The sequence below is a fragment of the Cebus imitator genome, unplaced genomic scaffold, assembly GCF_001604975.1.
Source record: "Cebus imitator isolate Cc_AM_T3 unplaced genomic scaffold, Cebus_imitator-1.0 Scaffold538, whole genome shotgun sequence".
NCBI classification, from domain to species: domain Eukaryota; kingdom Metazoa; phylum Chordata; class Mammalia; order Primates; family Cebidae; genus Cebus; species Cebus imitator.
The window spans coordinates 676,307-698,818 of NW_016107853.1; the positions used below are offsets into that span (position 1 = coordinate 676,307).

At 47.5% G+C, this 22,512-nt stretch overlaps 1 protein-coding gene across 4 annotated transcripts in view; it reads right to left on the minus strand.

The window, feature by feature from the left end:
- EPN2 (epsin 2) overlaps positions 1–22,512 on the minus strand; it is a 93,123-nt gene that overhangs the window by 43,365 nt on the left and 27,246 nt on the right. For 2 of the 4 annotated variants that reach the window (XM_017514886.2, XM_037733587.1), the window contains exons 2-4: positions 7,540–7,662; positions 5,908–6,672; positions 3,500–3,670 (exon numbers count right to left, since the gene is read on the minus strand). The exons of 1 other annotated variant lie outside the window; for it this stretch is intronic. In XM_017514886.2, the coding sequence (XP_017370375.1) occupies positions 3,500–3,670; positions 5,908–6,502 (766 nt within the window). In that variant the 5' untranslated portion in view covers positions 6,503–6,672; positions 7,540–7,662. The remainder of the gene's footprint in view (positions 1–3,499; positions 3,671–5,907; positions 6,673–7,539; positions 7,663–22,512) is intronic. One more of the 4 variants, XM_017514887.2, reaches the window with a different exon arrangement.

The following is a 22,512-nucleotide window of genomic DNA, read 5'->3' on the forward strand; positions in this document are numbered from 1 at the left end:
CTGACAACTCCGAAAGTGTGTCTGCAGCCCAGAATTCTCTTCCCAACTCTGGACTTCTCAGATCTTGACACCTCTACCGCACGTCTAGGAGATATACTTCGATGTGTCCTGAACTCGATCCCTCCACGAACCTGCGCACCCACCCTCACCTCAGGTGCTGGCAGCTCCGCCTCTAGCTGCTCCACTTCCAGCCCTCAGAGTCATCCTCAGCTCCCCTCTCACTCTGCCCAGTCCTCTAGCAAGGCCTGTCGGCTTGTCTTTAAAACATACCCAGAACCCAGCCACTGCCCAGACCTCTGCAGCCCTGCTGGGTCCAGACCCCCACCATCTCCCACCTGGAAGTGGACAGTGGCCTCCTTACCTAGCTCCCTGCTCCCATCCTGCCCATGCACAGCCCAAGGGATCCTCCTAACCCTCTTCTTCCTCCACCTCACTGTGAGTCAAATAAATTTCTGACATAAACCCAGAAGGCCCAGCACCAGGCCACTGTGCATGGTCTCTAAGGTAAGCACAGTGAAAGTGTTTCAAAAGCTCCTAGCAATGACATCATCACAGCATCCAAACATGGACACAAAAGTACCCATCTGGATAGACTAGCAATTCAAGGAACACTCCCAGCCAGAGAGTTGAGAGGCCCTGCTCTATACCTCCTCCAGGCCCACCTCTGCCATGCTCCGTCACTCAGTGCTACCTCACTGGCTGCCTTTCTTCAAATACCCTGAGCACACTCCCACCTCAGGGCCTTTGCACAGCTGCCCTTCTGCCTGGAAGGCTCTTCCCAACCTCCACAAGGGCTCACTTCCCCACTCCTTTAATCCTGGATCCATTAATACTGCAAGCCACCCTCCCTTACCTCCCCCAAGACACTCAGCAGAACTGCTTTTGTTTTGCTGTTTTCCAGAGCACTCATTACATAACATGCTGAATAATTTATATTGTACTTTTCTTTTCCATCATCATGTAAGCTCCACAAGGGCAGGGGGCTCAGCTCTGTGCTCAGTGCCTGGCCCCCCAAGGGAATTCAATAAAGACAGAGCAGAGCACAGGCAGGACAGGCTTCAAAAGGAAAGCCCAGAGCTGTGCCTGCAGGCAGACGTCAGCAGGCCTAGAAAGGTCTGGAATGCTTCTGTGGGAACAGGAGGACCCCCAGACTGAGGGCAGGGGACAGAACTGGTAGAAGCAACTGAGGTCTGCAACGTCAAAGGCCCCTGCAAGGCCTGGCATCTAACGGGGCTTTCTGAGATTCAGGATCCTGCATCCTTTATAAAGAGGGAGGGTGGGTGAGACTGGGAGAGGCTGACAGCAGGAAACTGGTCAGAAAGCTGGCACTGAATTGAGGCCATGGAACAAGATGGACAATTGGAGAGACTTCCGAGGTCAGATCTACAGATCCACGTGGGAGGTGAGAAGGGGGGGGGCAGAGGGAGGATGAGATGGCATAAGGCACATGAAAGAAAGTTCTCCTCAAACATCCTCGTGATTACTGCCAGTCACACGAGAGGGCTTTCCAGCTGTGGCTGCTCTCGTGTGAAGAGGACCTCCTAGCAGCCTGCATCCTCTGCCTCTGTGGAGTCTGGAGTCCCAAATCCACTACTCACAAACATCTTTCCTGAATCGCAGCCTGTATCTCACCTGACGGTTTTCTGAATGGTTGGCATCATTCTGAATTATCCACTGCTGATTTCCAAGAAGGTGTGCTCCAAACAAATCGACTGGTGTGCATAGATTAAGCACTTACCTTACGCTCAGCCCTTTGTGAAGCATCAAGAAAGAACAGAGAAGAAACACGGGCAGAGTCCTTGCCCTCCACTCTGACAGTCCCCTACCCTCTGACTGGGAGGGAGTAAGATGTGGAGAGGATGCGCACACCCAACAGTTAAAGGATGACATGCAATCCATGTAACACGCGTTTGCTTAAAACTCATCTGGAGCGTGAGAACGCTTCAAAAAAAAGTATTGTTTTATCTTCAACTCCTATCAGGGCTGAAAGACAGGAGAAATCCACATGGGCTGGACACTTTAAGCAACTTGCCAGGTTGGAGGAACAGGGGACAGGTGCTGGGAGCGGCATCCAAGCAGAGAGAACAGAATGGCACAGGCAAAGGTGCAGAGGCAGGGCCAGAGACAGCCGCAGCAGAGGAGATGGCCAGCCTGTAGGCCTGCCAGGCCGTATTTAACACGTAAACGTCCTAGGAAAGCCAGTTTGCCAACGGGAGAGCTAGAGGGCCAGGGGAGCACAGAATTAGCCACCAGGGCTCAAAACAGACCTTGTCAGTTACCAAATGGACAGAACACAGAAAAAACAAAAAGGGAACTCCATGGAGAGTTCTATGGGACCTGCTGAGAACAGCAGCCCCTGAATATCCAGGGAGTGAAGTGGGCATGTAACTCCAATGCCTCTGGGTGACCCTTTAAAGCACACTTTTTAACATTTACATTCTTTACAGTGCAGAACTGGTCTTCCTTATGTTTTCTAATTCAGTTTAGAAGAAGCCAAAATCCTGTATAAACTGTTAGGGGAAGACAGGGGCATGAAGGAAAATATCCTAGAGCTAAATATAGTGATCACACAAATACCCAAGTCAAACAAGCTGTAATATTAATGAAGCATGAATGAACAGTAACTGTTTCCAGGGCTGAATAAAGGCTGGCCATCTTATCAGGGAAGTCACACAAAAGCTCTCTGTCGCGCCCCTTCTTGTAAGAAGAGTAGAAGAGAACAGACACCTTTCTTCTCTGTAGCAGAGACCCCACTTGGGACCGAAGGTAGATTAGACTGAGAGCATTTTCTTGTAGGCAACAGTGAAAATCTGTTTTCAGTTTAACCTGCTACAGTTGTAGGGCTCTGATCAGGATACATTATTAATTAGTAGAAAGAGAAGCCCCATTTTTAGTTACCCATTGAATTAGGTATCTTCAAACACCATGACCTAGAATTGACAGTACAGCTAACTCTCTGTTTTCCATGGTAACGGGGATTCAGGAAGAAAAGCAGTTAATTGGGAAGCAAAAAAGAAATCCCATTTTATTCAGGGCAAGGCATACTTTACTGCATTTAGGATGATGGCTTCCAATGATCATCCACTGAGGATCTTATATTTGTCTGGCGTTGTGAGGTTTAAATCACATATTTCTAGTCCAACAAGTCGTCTGGCCCACCACCGTGGGTGGGCTTGGCAGGTGACAGAGCCCCTCCATTTTGTCAGGGAGTGGGAGCATGGGGAGAGCATGGGCCATCACCCACGCCTTACTCAAAGAACAGCTCCCCTGCTAAACCTTTGACAGAGCTTCTAGCAAGTGACATGTGATCCTGGGAGGGGGTCACGACCAGGCCACAAGCTCCCAGAAGAGAGGAAGAAAGGGCTCCTGGGCCTGCTGGTGGCCAAACCGCCAGGCCCAGAGGAGACAGGAAGAGAGTTGGCTGTACTGACACGGCAAGCATACCCCCAGCAAGCTGCCCAGCATTTCTAGTAAGGAAAAAAGCAAACCGCCGTCCCACCTCGGGCTGCGCGGTCACAAGTGAGGCAGGGCTGGGACCAGTCGCCATTTGGGCGGGAGGCCAGCCCCAGGTGCGGCAGGAAGGGGTGGCGCTGGCTCAGTGGCTGCAGCTCCTCACTCTGACCCAGCGGGGCCCCTGTGCGGTGCTGGGGGCACAGCGAGGCCTCAGGCGCTGTGGGGCAGGGACACACACACACACAGAGAGAGACACGCCATTAGAGGGAGCGCAGCAGCCCCTGCAGGAGGTAGAGGCCAAGGCCGCTCAGGGTCAACCCCGCAGCCCACCGCAGTGGAAGCCATGAAAAGCCCGCTGACCACATTCTGACCCTGAGCATGCAGCTCAAGCGTAAGGTCTGAGGGAACCAAAAACTTCAGAGCTGGAACTGTGGCAGTATCATTTAGCCCAGCAGAACCTAGGGCTACAGGCCCTGGACTCGGTGTGAGGAGGAAGGGTGGATCAAACCAGCCTCCTGTACCCACACTGTCCCACCCCTGCATATGCAAAGTTCCACAAATTCTTCATGGAACATGAAGCTGTTTCAGCTCCTTGCTTAGCATCCTCTGGCTTCTTGAGAATAATGACTGTGAAAAGCACATAAAGAGACTGGCAGCTCCCCCTGGCCTGCATCAAAGCCACAGACACAGCCACAGGAACAGAGGAAGTCAAGGCAGGTTGGGACCAACTCAATACAAAGGGAGCCTCTCTGGGGGTTGGTAAGAGGGTCCTTGAGAGAAACAAAACAATTTCACTTCTTTTTTTTTTTTTTTTTTTTATTTTTTTTTTGAGACGGAGTTTCGCTCTTGTTACCCAGGCTGGAGTGCAATGGCGCGATCTCGGCTCACCACAACCTCCGCCTCCTGGGTTCAGGCAATTCTCCTGCCTCAGCCTGCTGAGTAGCTGGGATTACAGGCACGCGCCACCATGCCCAGCTAATTTTTTGTATTTTTAGTAGAGACGGGGTTTCACCGTGTTGACCAGGATGGTCTCGATCTCTTGACCTTGTGATCCACCCGCCTCGGCCTCCCAAAGTGCTGGGATTACAGGCTTGAGCCACCGCGCCCGGCACAATTTCACTTCTTAAAGGGCAATCTTCATTTTTTGATGCAACTTAACCCTGTGTGAGACTTCTGAGATTAAGGTTAAATTGTTTTCAAGTGGTTGACCTAAGGTCGCAACCTTTGCTTAAGCAAAGCAGTTCAAACTAAGGAGGAAAACGACAACTACAAATGGGACAAGAATATGTTAACCTGCTTCAAGCTTGGTAATAATTCAGAATTCCTAGAGGCAGGAAATCTGACTTTAATATGCAAATCTCTCATTTGACACATTTCTCAAAATGCTAGTGGTGGCGACACAATGTCAAATCGAAACCTGCAAAGGCAGGAAATGTTAGTAAATGGTCTGGTAACAGAACACTGACTAAGCACGGGTTTACTGAGGTCTGTCAAACTACAAACTGCCTTTAAAAAAAGTTTTCGCTATGCTGACATAGTGTTACGAGGGATCTGCACTTTTGTTTTTGCAGGCAGAAGATAAAATTTATAAAACCCCCGCCTCCATCCTCACCCTGCCCCACAAAGGCCACTAGGGCCACCTGTCTCTCTGAGTATGGGGTCCACACTGTGGCTGGCACAACACTGCGAAAATGGAGAGGCACCTATTCAGGGACCACTTCCAATGAACAGCCAGGATGCCAACGTAGCTCACAAAGACCAGCTTCCATCAGGTCCCGAACTCCACTCTGTTCCCTGACACCTCTTCCAAACATAGGGCAAAGACCCAAAATAATCCAACATGCAAAACCAGAACACAGACCAGCGCCACTCAATGCAGACCCAGCCATACAACCAAATCACTGAGAACTCTCATTTGCATGTTTGGAAGGGAGGCCTTGTTCACACTAGCAACCTGTAGAAGCTTTTTTTGCTGAAGTAGAGTAACACTGAGCCATTCAAGAGACCTGCAGCTCAGTCAGTAGAAAAACGCTTAATATGAGATTAAAGAAACAAGATTATCAAGAAAGAGCATTTGTTTCCTCCTGGCTACCAGAGTTAGCTCCCCATTGTACGTGCAGCAGGACAACCCCTTTGCTGCCAGGCCCATTCTGACAAGGAAGCAGACAAGACCTGTCTCTGCCCACCGTCTGCCCAGATGTACAGAATGGGACCACAAGGCAGCAAGTGGCACTAGGGTCCCCTGAACCAGAGCAGCCAAGGGACTAAAAGTCCCTTTATAACCAAAACTCAATCCAGACCAAGGACAATTTGCCTGGGCCACCAAAAGCTGGGTACTGAGGACAGATTCGAGCTCTGCGGTAGCCACCACTCCCTAAACCCAAGGACACTCGCCCTGCCCGTCACCCATTGCTGCTGCTCTGGCAAAGGGTGAGAAGCACTTCCATTACTCACAGCCATGATAGGAGGCTGGGGACCCCCCGGCCTTGCCATACTCCTGCTCCGAGTGGCTGGTGGAGAGGTTGGGCTGGCTGGAGCCTCGCCCAAAGGTGATCTGGTTGCTGCCCATGCCAGTGGCAACCTGGGCCATGCGCTCTTTGGTTTTGAGAGCCTGGGCCCTCTCAGCCTTCAGCCGTTCCTCGTCCTTGAGGAGGGCCACCAGTTGCTTTGACTTCTCACGCACATTGATGCCCTGGTCCTTGCCATCTCGGTCAATGTACTGGAAGTCCTTCAGGGTCTGGATGGCGAAGATGTTCTCACGGCACTGCTGGGCCACACGCTCGGAGCCTGTCTTGATGAGGTAGTCCAGCAGTGTCAGTGCCTTGTACACATGCCGCCAATTCTTGCCATGGTCATTGAGCCGCTTCCACACCATGCTCATGATCTCCGAGAAGGCCACCACATTGTAGGTCAGGTCAGCTATCTCAGTCATCAGAGAACTGGAGGGGCCCCACGGGTCATTGGAGGTGGCTTCCCGAACTTTGATTTCTGCCTCTGAGTAATTGTTCACAATGTTTTTCATCTGCCTTCTGATAGACGAAGTCGTCATTTTTATTTTCTTTGTTACAAATTTAAAGCCCTTCAAAGAGAGAAACTTTCCTGTTCTTGGTAAGTGCGTACCCTATGAAGGTTCAGTTTCCGTAATCAAGCTGGAGCAAGATCCCTGAATGGTCATTTCCTCCTTTGGAGCCTCAGATCCGAAAAGCTGGAAGCCATGATCTAGAGAAAGAGAAAACCCACTCCATTGCGATGTAAGCCCCCTGCAAGGGTGGGAGACTCTGGTCTAGCAGCAGGTACTGAGTAAAACTGGGGGGCTAAGTGGACACACCCAGCCTCCTTAGAATGAACCCAAGATAAAATCAGTATTACCAGTAAACAATGAATAAAACTTAAACTCAAGTTTAAGCCTTCAGGAGAAAAGAAGTAAACATCATGACTGTTGCTGTATTTTCAAAACACTTCCACTGGAATGGCTACTTTGTGGGATTTTTCACTGCCTGGCAAAAGCCAGCTGTGGAAGAATCAGAAATGCTGGGGGAAGCCCATCTTGGCAGATTTAAAATTACACCTGAGACCAGATACGGTGGCTCACACCTATAATCCCAGCACTCTGGGAAGCTGAAATGGGAGGATTACTGGAGGCCAGCCTGATCGAAACAGCAATACCTCCATCTCTCTTTTTTTTTATTTCAATTTTAAAAAAAAATAGACATGAGGACAAGAAAGAGTCTAATTTCACGTCTACCTTAACTCAAAAATGCCTGTCAATATCTTCAAAACTGCTTTGGTCCACTGTGCTTCTGAAGGTCCAAAAAATTCTCCTTGACAACCACTTTTTGCCTGACCTTTCCTGCTCAAGAATGTATAAAAGTTCCTGATAGCTCTTCTACAACAAGGATAAAGACCTCTACTTGGCTTTCAGAAGCCTCCAGCATGTGGCCCAAGCTAACACAGCCTTAAAACTTACTTGGTTATAGCCCAGCCCCTCATTTCACAAAGAAAACTGAGACCCTTGGCTACCCATTAACTAGCTCCAACCAAACATATCCTCTATCCCCTCTCTTCCTCCAGATAGCACTCACTTACCAGGCTACAGTGAGATCCACGTCTGTGACATGAGGCTCCTGTCCACAAGTTTGGTAACCTCCATCTGCCTCATCACCAGTGAGCACCCAGCACTTAGCACTGTGCCCGACACAGAAATGAACACTGTTAAATAAATGAATGTTACAGATTAAAAACAGAGTCCCTGCCCTCAAGGAGGCCACAGTCTGTCAGGGGATGAAGGTGCCTTATCTATAAAATGGGAAAATTGAGGCCCTAGAAGTCTCCAGGGACTGCCCCAGGTAGATTAACACAGCTGGGGCCCAGATACAAAGCAAGGGGCTCCACTCACCATCCCAACCCCCTGCTTGGCTCCCCCCTGCAAACCCTCAGGGTAAGGATTATTTTTCCCGCTATATCTGGCCAGCTATCATAAATCCTCTAAAGGCTGTCAAGGGACCAGGGATAAAAACTTTTTCACGGAACCTGAGGCCTGGAATCACAAGGTAGATGACTACGTCACTCCAGGCCTAGAACCTGTGCCTCCCTTTCCTCCTGTGGTGGTCTTTACTCTCAAGATGTTTCTGCCACAGAAACAACAGGCAGCTCCTACCTTCCTCATCTAAAGCCCTGGATGAATAATGGGCACATCAAAACAAACAAACAAGTGAATAAAAGGTGTCAGAAGCAAGGAAAAGCCACAGGAAATGCAATGATTACTCATCACAAATAATCACACAAAAAGATGGGTGTAATATTGTGAAATATGGATTTGGTCTTCATCCCTGACACTTGGCAGAGATTCCAGACTTAAAATCCTTGGAATCTCCACAGTGATGTCTTTTTGCATGTGAATGATTGACTGAGGGCTGGCAGTCCCTAGGCAGCTTCAGGATGGGGCTGGTCACCAGAAAGACCAAGGCAGGATCAGTCTTGGGAAGGGGAGAGGGACTGAAGGTTAAGTTTATCACCAATGGCCAATTATTTAGTCAACTGTGTCTCCATAATGAAGCCTTCATAAAAAGGCAAAAGGACAAGTTCAAGAAGCTTCTGGATGGCTGAACACATGAAGGTTCTTGAAGGGTGGCACTGCGGCATGGCATGGAAGCTCTGTACTCCCTCTCCCACACCTGGCCTATGTATCTCTTCAACTGTATCCTCTGCAATATCCTTTATAATAAATAGGTAAATATAAGTCAACTTCCCTGAGTTCTGTGAGCCACTCTACGGAATTAATTGAACCCAAAGAAAGCATCCCAACTTGAAGCTGGTTGGTCAAACATTACAGAGACCTGGACTTGCACTGCTGGGAAGGAGGGAGTGGTCTTGTGGGACTGAGCCTTCAACACGTGGGATCTGAAGCTATCTCCAGCTAAATATCGGAGTTGAATTGAAGGACACCTAGCTGGTGTTCTGCAAAATTGACTGTGGGGAGAAAGTTACAGAAGTCTTCTGTATTGACTGCTGTTCAGTGTTACAGGAGAAAATAGGAAAAAGCACTTGTATGATTTTCCACACACAAAAAGGGGACAGCTCGTAAAATTTCACCCTGGTAATAACCCACACATCTGCTAATGGCCAAGGAGGCCTCCTCTCCATCCGCAAATATGTCAAGGACTCTGCCTCTATCTGAAGCCACAGAACAGGGCTTCAGCTAAAAGCAGGCATATTCTGCTTCTCCATCGATCTGGCCAGCTATCATACATCCTCTAAAGGCTGTCAAAGGACCAGGAATAAAAACTTTTTCACAGTGACCTGCACATTTGATATAATTAGGTTTTTCATTCATGATGCAACATTCATTGCTAGCAAAGCTATGATAGGCCTCATAAAGAAAAAAAAAGAATAATTTTTAATGAATATTTCCCAGCTTAAAGTGCAAATATGTGTCAAAATCAGTAGTAATGTTCAGATGTACTTAATGTCCAGGGATCTTACAATGTGCCAGGGACCACCAGGCCCTTCTATTTTTTGCTCTATGTGACATAGGGCAGGTATGACTCTTCAGCTTCTTAGAGAAGTGGGCAGAGCTAGGATTCACCACTGACAAGGACTTCGGCTGGGTGTGGTGGCTCACATCTGTAATGCCAGCACTTTGGGAGGCCAAAGCAGGCACACTGCCTGAGCTCAGGAGTTCAAGACCAGTTCAGGCAACATGGCGAAACCCTCTGTCTACTAAAAATACAAAAAATTAGCCAGGCATGGTGGCATACACCTGTAGTCCCAGCTTACTAAGGAGGCTGAGGCAAGAGAATTGCTTGAACTTGAGAGATGGAGATTGTAGTGAGCCAAGATCGCCCCACTGCAGGGCAATAGAGTGACACACTGTCTCAAAAAAAAAGAAAGAAAAAGAAAAGAAAAAACAGAGGACTTCAGCTACCTCCTTCCCAGTAAAATGGTCTCAAATGGTTGAGAACGTCTTAAGAAAAAAATAGAAACACTTTCTTTTTTTTTGTTGTTGAGACGGAGTTTCACTCATGTTACCCAGGCTAGAGTGCAATGGCACATCCCGACTCACCGCAACCTCCGCCTCCTGGGTTCAGGCAATTCTCCTGCCTCAGTCTCCTGAGTAGCTGGCATTATAGGCACACGCCACCATGCCCAGCTAATTTTTTGTATTTTTAGTAGAGACGGGGTTTCACCATGTTGACCAGGATGGTCTCGATCTCTTGACCTCGTGATCCACCCGCCTCGGCCTCCCAAAGTGCTGGGATTACAGGCTTGAGCCACCGTGCCCGGCCTAGAAACACTTTCTTAAAGGAGAAACAACACCCTGCGCTCTGCTGCCCTCCCCTATCTGGTGACCTTGTGGGTGGCATAAAAAGGCTTCAACTGGGTTCCGTGTCCTCCCAGGGAGACTATGAGGCCCTGCCAGGGCTCCCAACAAGCCTCCTAGACCTTTGGCAGCAAAGAAAAGGCAACAATTCTTGTAAGCAAGGGCCGAGGTGCTGTTGCCCTCTTAGACACAAGCTGGGAAAAGAATTCCAAACAATTTAGAAAGAGGGGCTGTTGACCAAGGCAGGGGCTTTCTCTAACAGACAAACTTGCAAGGACATCAGTTGATGGTCTCTGAAATACTCAGGCTTCAGGAAAAAGAAAAAAGCTAATAAAATAATAAAATACCACACCTGTTATCCCAGCACTTTGGGAGGCCAATGCAAGAGGATCACTTGAGGCCAGGAGTTCAGCAACAGCCTGGCCAACATGGCAAAACCCTGTCTCTACTAAAAATACAAGATTAGCCAGGCGTGGTGGCATACACCTAGAATCCCAGCTACTTGGGTAGCTGAGTCATGAGAATTGCTTGAACCCAGGAGGCAGGGGTTGGGGTTGGAATGAGCTGAGATCGTACCACTGCACTCCAGCCTGGGTTACAGAGTGAGACTGTCTCAAGAGAAAAAAAAAAAAAAAAGAAATCCTCATGATATGATTTGGCTGTGTCCCCACCCAAATCTCAACTTGAATTGTATCTCCCAGAATTCCCATGCGTTGTGGGAGGGGCCCAGGAAGAGGTAATTGAATTATGGGGGGCCTGTCTTTCCCTTGCTATTCCCATGATAATAAGTCTCACAAGATCTAATGGGTTTATCTGGAGTTTCCGCTTTTGCTTCTTCCTCATTTTCCTCTTGGTGCCACCATGTAAGAAGTGCCCTTCACCTCCCACCATGATGGCCTCCCCAGCCATGTGGAACTGTAAGTCCAATTAAACCTCTTTTTCTTCCCAGTCTTGGGTATGTCTTTATCAGCAACATGAAAACAGACTAATACACCTCACTAGGGCCAGGTGTGGTGGCTCACGTCTGTAATCCCAGCACTCTGGGAAGCCGAGGTGGACCGATCACTTGAGCTCAGGTATTTGAGACCAACCTGGGCAAGATGGTGAGACCCCCATCTCTAAAAAATAAATAAATCATCATCATTAGGAGAAAAGTCACTGGAGGTGCCTCCAAGAAACCACTTTCTAGGCCAACTGGGCTACACACCTCACCTAAGCAAGACTTTGGAGACTGAAAGTAACCAACCGTGAAACGGCCCATGAGGCAGGACTCCAGCAGTGCCAGTGAGCACAAAGCTCCAGCTATTCCAGATGAACACCTGGACTTCCATCACTTTGCCACACTTGGCTTTGTACACCTCAGGGCCCCATTTTTCGCTTCTCCCCTCAACCACAGGACTGGCTGTAAACATTCAAACATCTCCTCTCCCAGCAAACACCTGCCATGATTCCATCCCAGGAGCAAGCTCCAAACACATACCACCCTCCACGGCACATCCTGTTATTTCTTTTCTTTTCTTTTTTTTTTTTTTAAGACTTCTTGCCCTGTTGCCCAAGCTGGAGTGCAGTGGTGCAATCTCAGCTCACTGTAACCTCTGCCTCCCAGGTTCATAGGATTCTGGCCTCAGCCACCCAAGCAGCTGGGATAACAGGCACCCACCACCACACCCAACTAAGTTTTATGTTTTTAGTGTAGAGAAGGGGTTTCACCATGTTGGCCAGGCTGGTCTCAAACTCCTGACCTCAAGTGATACAACCGCCTCGGCCTCCCAAAGTGCTGGGATTTCAGGCGTGGCCCACCGCGCCCAGCCACATCCTGTTATTTCTAGAACCTGAGTTTTGTTTTGTTCTCACTCTTTTTTGCATAGTTTGCATGCTGTACTTTCCAAACTTTCCTTCTCCATGTGTCAATTTTCTTGTTTCCAGCTTGTTAAGACCGAACTAATGCACATGCAAATGCAACTAAAACAGGATCATTTGTTACCTTTTGAGCTTCTCACTCAAACCTGAAGAAGCGTGTGTGGGATCAGTTCACAATCATTTCTTAAGGCCAGATATGGATGTTAGAGGTAGAGATGGGAGGGTTGTCAAAACAAGGAAAAATCACGTTAAACTCTGTTAAAGGTTTAGACTCACTACAGAAAAATAAATAAATAAATAAAATTAAAAATTAAAAAACCTTACTCTCATAAATTACATACTGACAATTGAAAGGGTCCTCAGTAACTAGAAATGCCTTTAGAAATCCAGTTCTATCATCATATCATCAGTTATAACTTAGAACTATTTTATGCCAAGTGATAAATGAAGTACATGAACTTGTACAATTCTGTCAAGTTTTAAATATGTTTGAATGAAGACAGCAAGATGTAAGGTAGGATTTATTATTCAAGGCAAACAAACCTTTCTGTACCTTCCAAGAGAGCTGTGACAGGGACTGGGCCGGGTGCGGTGGCTCACGCCTATAATCCCAGCACTTTGGGAGGTCAAAGCAGGAGGATCACTTGAGCCCAAGAGTTCAAGACCAGCCTGGACAACATGGTGAAGCCTTGTCTCTACAAAAAAAATTAAAAATAAAAAAAAATTAGCTGAGCATAGTGGTACACATCTGCAGTCCCAGCTACTCAGGAGGCTGAAATGAGATAACTGCTTGAGCCTAGGAGATGGAGGCTACAGTGGACCAGGTGGTCCATGATGATGCCATTGCACTCCCGCCTGGGTGACAGAGCAACTTTGTCTCAAAACAAAACAAAACAAAAACAGGCTGAGTAGGCCCACAGAACAGCCACTTTATTTTCTAGATGAGATGACCAGGCAAAGCCTCCCAGCTACCACCCTGCCGGCCATACCTTCCCCACTCCGGTCCATGCCCTAAAAAACTGTTTTGAAATTGTTTTAATGAATAATTCATTTTACTAAGAAATCAGGGAGCTGGTGCACATTAGATAGCTATTGTTAACCACACTGAGTCAATAAAATTCTAACCAACAGCAAAAAAACTGCATGTTTGAGGTGGCCTGGGGAAGTAGCACCATGAGCAATGCAGAAATTGTCAGACCTTCTAAAATATGCTGGGAGCTTCAGAGCCTCCACGTAAAAAGCCATATATATTCAATATGAAAGAGAATACTCACTTTTCTACAGTTAGTCCCCTTAAACCAAATATTTCATTTCCATTCTGAAAACTGAATCATTGTTTTCGCCTATGTAACAACTCAAATTCCCCTCTTCTTGGAAAGAGTACATCAGTCATTATTGGGGAACTGGCCAGGAATAGGCCCAGGACTCAGACCAGGCCAATCAAAGCCCCACCGTCCCGCAGCCCAGCAGCTACATCAATGATAAATGAAGAATCCAGACTGGACCACCTGTAGACCTCTCTAGACGATTCCTAAAACTCCTGGGAAACCAGAAGGTTTGCTAAACTGCTGGAAAACACCACAGGGCCCGAGCCAGAGTTTACCTATGATTGACGCAGCCACAGAAGAAAGCAAGAAGCCAAGGAGAGGAAAAGGCACAAGACACAACAGCACGTGGTCTGTACGTCCCTGTGCATGAAGCCATTTATCCCCCTGGAATTCTCATGCTGTAACCTACAACAATGCATGCTTTTGACACCTGCAACTGCAAACCCTGTGCACGAAGCAACTGAGAGAACCAGACAGAGGTAGAAAGGCAGCAACAGCTCAACAACATAGAGCGTGGGCACTCCCCTGAACCTCCAACAGGGCATCAAGTAGGAGTGCAGAGACATCAGGCAGCCTGTCCTCAGTCACAGGTGACCCACAGCCCCAGATTGACCAAGGAAAAACCGCATCCTTCTCAGGAGGGCTCAGCATTCCCTCTGAATGAGGCACCCCCAACCAAAGTCTGGGATCATCTGCTCTTTTTTTGAGAGTGACTCATGACATGAACCATAAAATAACAGCTGTATCCCCATACATGCAGGGGACAAGCTGGGGGAAAAATTTCTGGCATACTTGAAAACACAATCAGAATTCAAATGAGGGTACAGACTGGAAAGAGACTAAACAAAACAGCAAACAGAACAAAACTGGAAAAAACATTTCCAAGGCTAGGGTTATGCCCCAGGAGGCAAGAAGTATTCCATAAAAATGTATTCTGAGAGCTTGAGGAGCTGGGTGGGGAAATTCTTTCCAAATCTAGAGTTCCCCATCAAGGGAGACAGAGAGAGGCTTCTCACAGTTCCAAGCAGACGTGAAGGCACACGTCTCTGCGCCCGATGCCTATGCGCCACCCAGGTGTGGCTGACCATGTGCTGAGAGGATGCTCGCCTTTCAGCTGGGGTCTACATCAAGTCCCTAAGGAAACTACGGGTAGTGGCTTTTTAGCAGCCATCACTGAAGATCAAGCTTGGCTGTCCGGGAACTATCTCTCCACTCCCCGCCCCAAACCTTACAGTCACAAGTCAATCAACATTGACTGGGAAAATCCAGTCCCAATCAACAAACATGAGTGAATTAATTGACCTGAACATTTTCACCTTGGATAGCAGCTCCACCTATGTATGTCTGACAGCCTCCTATGTTTCCACATATTCTTTATTTTTGTAAAAGCATACGACAGAGAATGCTTGGGAAAGGGGTACACCCCACCTTTTCCATAGTGTTCTACCAGCGTGGTCCCTCAACCAGATACATCAGAACTTCCTGGGAATCTGTTTAAAAATCCAGTCATTCTGGGGGCAGAGCTGAGGGACTGCCACTCTCTTAGCCCCCCTGGGGACTTCTAGGCATGCTGGAGTCAGTGTTACGGTCCACTGCAGGACATGTGAATGTGTGCAATACTCCACAATCCTCAATTCACTGGCTTCATCTTTCCTGAGGTGCAGACCATGAGTAAGGAAACATCTCTATCTTCCTACTGGAGAAAGGGTACGACAATCGTTACAAGGAGGCTCAGCTGGGGTAGCCGAGACCACAGCTCACGTGACCAAATCTCACAGGCTCTCCAGAAGACAACAGGCCAGTTAGGACAATATGGACAGTACCACATTCTTTTCAACAGTCATCATTTCAGCCAAAAGAGAAAAGACTATTATGACTGTTTCAGCCACCCTAGCAATAACTTAAAGCCTAATAACGGCTGCTCATCCCATAAAGAAAAGAAAATAAATCCTTTATTTCCCTCATACCAGAAAAACTATGAGATTCAGCCAAAAAAGAAACATCATCTTCACTAACTGAAAGTGGGCATCTATATTCTGATGACTTCTTGTTGGTTAGAGAAATCATATTTTATATCAGCTGGGCAGGGTGCTACATACTTATGATCCCAGCTACTCAGGAGGCTGAGGCAGGAGGATCACTCGAGCCCAGAAGTTCAAATTTAGCCTGGGCAACCTAGCAAGACTCTGTCTATAAAAATGAATAGCTTTTTGTAGTAAAAAAATTTGTCAGTCTCCAAAAAGTGGGCTAAAAAAAAAAAAACTTTATACTCATACTTACAGAATTCTGGGGCTGGGCGAGGTGGCTCATGCCTGTAATCCCAGCACTTCGGGAGGCCAAGGTGGGCGGATCATGAGGTCAAGTTCGAGACCAGTCTGTCCAATATGGTAAAAACCCAGCTCTACTAAAAATATAAATAATTAGCCCAGCGGGGTGGCAAGGACGCCTGTTGTCCCAGTTACTTAGAAGCCAGGGGCAGGAGAATCACTTGAACCTGAGAGGCAGGGGCTGCAGTGAGCCGAGGTCGCACCACTGCACTCCAGCTTGGGCAACAGAGGGAGGCTCCATCTCAAAAAAAAAAAAAAAAAAAAAGAATTCTGAAGGAAAACAAACATTTCAGACTTGACATGTAGATGGTAGAACAGGAAAAGGTAAATGGCTCATGTCCTCACTTGTCTCCCCTGGGACGTTCTTGTGAGGAAGGAAGATCCCTGCAGGTGTCAGTTAACCTACTGCCAGGGAGGAGCCGGGAAGGGCTGACCGCATAGGAAGAACCCCCTAAGCTGGTCCACACCATCCTTCAGGGGAATAGGAGGTCCACCCTCAAGGAGCCACCTAGGCAGCTTCTCCCAGGATCTGAGAGCCACTGGAACAAACACAGCAGAGCTCAAATTAGATGTCACCTGGCCTCCTAGAACTTGACATATACTTAATTTTCCAAAAGCAGAAATCAAGTACCAAAACACACACAAGGAATTTAATTTCTTGCTATCAACATGCCCCTACCATTTAGTCTCTGGGAAGAGCAGCCTGTGGGTACAGATTACATGAGCAGGTGGGGAAATGCAGTCATTTTTAAAGACTGTGTGAAGAAAACATGGAGTCTGGATATCTGGTTTGGGCAGTTCCTGCCAATCCAGGAAAACAGGGGTATGGCAAGGAGCTGCACCTCTCCTTCAGGCTAGAGGATCAAACACTGACTGCACAAAGGGCAGGCAGCAACGCTCCATAAAAGTAAGTGAGAACTCTTGAATGCTCCCCTATCTCTCCTATTGCTCAAAGCGGTCTCACAAACGACCAAATTATGAACAGCATTCTTTTAAAAATCATGCCAAAATGTAAATAACGTGGTGTGGTAGAGAGAGGAGATTGGAATCCAGGGACCAGGGCCAATACTGTGACCGGTCTGTGGCACCAAGAAGCCAGTACCCAGGTTCCTTGCTTCTAAAATGATGGGATTAAATCAGATGCTTGCCCCAAACCCTTCGGTCCCAAAGGCCCCCATTCTGACCAGTGGTTCAATTCCCTGCCATCTCCATGGTGTCCTGAGGAACTCAAGCTTCTGATAACCCAGCCACAGGTCACCAACTGAGGGAGTGGAATTCCAGCCATAGCCAAGCAGCAGATGTTTTTGTTGGCCTGTGGAGCTTCGTGGTGGGCAGAAAAGTAGGGCTTCCCTTCAGCCTTTGGAAACGTGAAAAGCAGCCTTCAGAACCTTTCCCTCATCTGAGGATGACGGCTGTGACCCTTAGGCAGAGATTCCCCACTTCTAACATACTGTGGCTCTGCTAGAGAAAACACTTGCTGATGGGAGACGACTAAGCCAACCAGAGACGGCACAGAGAACAGGAGCCTTTAATGGCTATTCACCCCACCTCTCACGACAGGCCGAGCTATGTATTGCCATTTGATCGGTATAATCTTCCAGCTTGAGACATCTGAAAAACATGCAGAGCTGCATGGGAAAATCTACATTCCCATGATCTTGTGCTTAATTTAGACCTGGCTGGTGGCTGTGGTGGTGCTAACTGCTGGGCTGTTGCCATCTCATGAGGAGCCTGCGACACTGTGGAAGTAAAGGAGGGGCAGTGGATCCCCTCAGGCAGGCCTTGCTGACTTTTGGTTTCAGGCACAGTAGTGACATAACTGTTTTCTCAAAGGGAGCTCCAGATGCTGGCCAAGGAACAGGTATTTTTACACTGTACACTTACAAGTGCAAGACCACAGCTTCGAGAAAACTGAGTGGTTTGCTCACCTCTGCCCTCCTGTGCCTCCAGGAGGTCACATCTGACTCTTCCAACAGCAGCTTCGAGGAACAAGGCGGATTTCTGAGGGAGTTACTTGCAGGGACCTGGTGTTAGTGATGGCTGATGTCTGCTAAGCCTTGTCCAAGCAGCACTACGGGATGAGTGGTGAGCCAGGGCCATTGAGACCACAAGGGCAGGCTCACCACAGCTGACACTCAAAGGATGAGCCCCTTCACCCCAAAGGTGGGCCCTGGGGCAGGGCAAGCCCTGAGGGTTAACCCTTTACGTGTCACCCACATGCTGCATTCTCATTTCCGGTCACTTTCCCTATGACCAGAACCAGCTCCTGCCTTGCACGTATCTACCCACCTGCCATTCCTCCCACCCAGCATCCTTCCCATATCTGTCACTAGACTGGCTCCTCGTCACTTCCTCCTCAGAACCCATCAGGTACTCTCTATCAATGTCACCAGCTGTCATCTGGAACAGAGCCCCTCCTCTATCTGACATTTCTTATGTGCCTGTTTATCTGTTTCTCTCCTGCTCCCACACCACCCCTGAGAGCAGGGCTCAGCCTGTCTTTTTGCCACTGTCTAGAACAGTGCCTGGCACACAGTGAGCCCTCAACAAACATCTTCCATGCAACACAGAAGCAAAAAATACGAACACTGTTAAAGATACCCATTATCCCTCTACTCGGAGACTGCCAGAGTTCACACCTTGAGGCTGTTCTCCCAGTTCCTGTTTCCCTTTTGGTCTCCATCTCTTGAGATAAAGGGCAGCTGCTGTACATGTGCCTCACAATAAACTGCCTGGGAACAGGAACAGCCCTACCTGGTGCTTAACACATGCTCCACACGAACCAGCAACTGCCGAAGCCCAGGCACCACAGGGCCTGAGAAGCCACTCGATGCCCCTGACAGCTGGACTCAGGAGCGACACCAGCAGCCTGGGCAGCAGCCTAGGGCTGAAACATGCAGTTCTCACTCCAGCCACAGGGATTATGTCCCACCTTTCCAGCTGCATGGTCTGAGGCAAGGTGAGCTTCTCTGAGCTTCTATTTCCACACCTCTCAAATGGAGGTAACAGGTGCTGCTCAGCATGTTTGTGAGGGTTGGTGAGAGTCGGACTGGCAAATAAGAGGTGTCCAAATACCTCTCCCATGTCTTGCCAAGGGAGAGGGACACTTCTCTGGTCTTTGCTTTTTGAGAGGTCGTCTCACTCTGTCACCCAGGGGCACAATCTTGGCTCACTGCAACCTCCATCTCTCAGGTTCAAGTGGTTTTCCTGCCTCAGCCTCCCGAGTGGCTGGGACTACAGGCGCGTGCCACCATGCCCTGCTAATTTTTTGTATTTTCAGCAGAGACGGGGTTTCATCATGTTAGCCAGGATGGTCTTGATCTCCTGACCTCGTGATCCGCCCGCCTCTGCCTTCCAAAGTGTTGGGATTACAGGCATGGGCCACCACGCCCAGCCTACAGGGACATTTCTCAGCAGGTTCCTGAGGACAGCTCGACAGGAGATGAAAGCCCACAGAAGCATCCCCGTAAGAACATACTGGGTGGGAATCACCTACTAGCAGGGAGGGTGGTATTGTCCACAAGCATCTCTCTCCAGACTACACACACAACTTGTTAAAAACCATCATCAATCTTGCCTGCTCTTTTCCTGAGACAAGGAAAGTCTCAGATGTGTTCTTTGATACTAGTAACAGAAAAGAATTAAAAGAGCCATAAGAAAGAGAAGGGGTTCTCTAAGCAGAGGCCAGTGAATACTAACTGAGCAGGTCACATGTGTCCACTGATTGAATCTTCATAACAATTCTACGGAGGAGTTATTCTTCTTATTCATATCTTACAGAGGAGGAAAGTGAGGCAAAAGAGAGACTAAGTAACTTACCCAAGGCTCCACTGCCAACAAGTGGTGAGACTAAGATTTGATCTCAGACTCTGACTTCTGCTCCCATCCTCTTAATCCCTATTCTTATTCACACTCTTTGTGGCTTTAGAGAAATTCACGGCTCAAAGTCATAAGAACAAGGGATTTTCCTTTGCTGAACCTGCAGACCTAGAAAAGTCCCTCTTGTCTTGATGTTTGAGGCCAAAAGATGGCATGGAAACAACTGTTTTCCAACCTCATGTTCTGTGGCCATAACAGATCCTTTCCCCAGCCACTCACCAAGTCAAGCAGGCAGAAGCAAGACGCTACGGCTAGAAGGGCCTTGGAAGTCACCCACATGCAGATGCCGGGACCCAGAGCTGTTCAGTGCTAAGCCAGGATCAGAACCTGGCATTCCCAGCACCCTTCAGTGCAGCCAGCAAAAGGGAAAAGGCTTTAATACTATTCAAAGAAAACTTTACCTTGAAATGTGGAAGGTTCTACACACCGGCAACACAACAGTGTCAGTCAGGATAGAGGTCCCAAAATAACAACAAAGAAACTCTAAAACTATTCTTAAAGACATGTTCTTTAGAACTCACATCCTTAGGAAATGATGCCTCTTTGGCTACTAACAGTGTCTCTTCCCCTGAATCAGTCACACTGACTTTAATACCCTGAGAAATCTGCACTGTTCCTTTGAAATAGCTGTTGTCATCTGAAATACCACTCAGGAAAAAAAGTCTCTTCATGTTGAAAGGTAAACTTCCTTTTTTGGTGTAGAGTAAAAATATTACTTCCCTCTTTCCTTCTCTGCTGGAGACATTCCCAGTGTTTTATTTACTGTGCAACACTGACTGGATACATTAGGAGGAAATGCTCCTTCCTAACTCTTAAATGTCAGAGTCCACCCCACAGAAGGCATGAGCCAACTCTAATGTTTTCTTGTTGTTCCTCTGTTTTCTTAAATATTTTCTTATGTACCATTAGGCAAATATAAAAGAATATGTGCAAACCACACGTGAGGACAAACAAAATGAGTCCCCATGACTCCATAGCCCCCTCAAAGCCTGGAACATGACCACCATGTCCAGCCAGCTGGCTCCCCCTCACTTCCCTCTCCCCACCTCTTTGACCCCCCAAGGCAAACAGCCCTGGTACTGGGTTTTCAGTCCCTCACTTTTTAAAAAAGAACACACTTATATCACACACTAGTAAAACTGAACAGTATGCCACCTTCCCCAGCCCGCCTGTGGCATTCCATACTGCTTCTGGGGTTCTCTCTGTTACTGTGCACAGCTGGCTGCCACTCACCCACTGTCACTGCTGTGTACCATGTGATCTTGCCAATATTTAACCGCGTGCCTACCCGTGTTCCTATCCATGGACATCTGCATTATCTCCAGATTTTTGCTACTGTGAAAAATGCTTCTACAGCCATGCATGTCTCTTAGGACACATGGGCGAGTTTTCTAGAATCTGTTCCTAGAACAGCTTGTTTATAGGATATACAAATTCTCTCTGCAGTGTATTTTTAAATATTTTTGCCTGATTTAAAACATCGTTTGGTCATTACAAAGATGTATTAAGGCCGGGTGCAGTGGCTCATGCCTATAATCCCAACACTTCTGGGAGTGGGAGACTGATCGCATGAGCCCAGGAGTTTGAGGCTGCAGTGAGCCATAATCATGCCACTATACTTCAGTCCGGACAACACAGCCAGACCCTGCCACAAAAAAAAAAGGATGTATTCATACTTTAGTTGGCACAGGTTTGACAAGTATTTTTCACACACTCACTGTGTGTCCATATCCCCATGCCAGCAGCCACCGAGGTCTGGACAAGCACAGATGTGGTAACCAGTCTGGGCTGGGGGGCAACAAAATGACTCCAAACTGGGTGCTCCAGGCAGCTCTTGAGAAGACGAGGACAGACTGGGGGACATCAAGGGCACTGTCATGAAGAACGAGAGGGATAAGTGTCTGAGTAAGGAAGAGGCCTCTGCAGGCAGAGTGAGAACCCTCAGGGAGAGACACCTGCCACTAAGGTAGCTGGGAACGCAGAGGCTGCGGCAGGCTGAGGCTGCACCAACAAGGCCTCCCTAGGCACACGAGAGATCTGCACTTGCCAACATGGGTTGTTCACCTTCAAGATTTTTGCCATTTCCTCTGGACAATAACAATGACTAACATAGAGCATCCACTATGTGCAGGCACTGTCCCAGGAATTATCCCATTCATTCCTTACTATAAAAGCTGCCCTACTGTTTGCTTCATATTTTTCTTCATATCCAATTTACTTTTAAATTAAAATACTCATGTTAAGTAACATATAAAATGAACTATTACTACTATGGCATATGGGGGGATCTTTTTGTTTTGTTTCTATTGAGATACAATTCACATAGCATCAAATTCACTATTTTAAAGTATACAATTCAGTGCAGTTTTTTTAACATATTCACAATGTTGTGCAATCATCACTATAATTCCAAAACATTTTCAACACCCCAAAAATAAGCCCCACATCCATTGGTAGTCACCACTCATGTCCTCACTCCCAGCCCGTTAACCAAAAAATCTACTCTCTATGGATTTGCCTACTCTTGACATTTCATATAAATGAAGTCATACAATATGTGAGCTTCTTTCACTTATATGAAAGATTCAATGTTTTCAAGGTTAATCCATGTTGCATTATGCACCAATATTCTATGACTTTTTATGGCTAAATAATATTGCATTGTATAGATGGACCACATTTTGTTTATGCATTCATTAGTTGATGGACATTTGGGTTGTTTCTAGTTTTTGTGGCTATCATGCCATGAAGAATATTCATATATTCATATTCATAATGCTGATATGAACATCTATGCACAAATGTTTGTGTGGACATGTTTTCAGTTCTCCTGGGTATATATTGA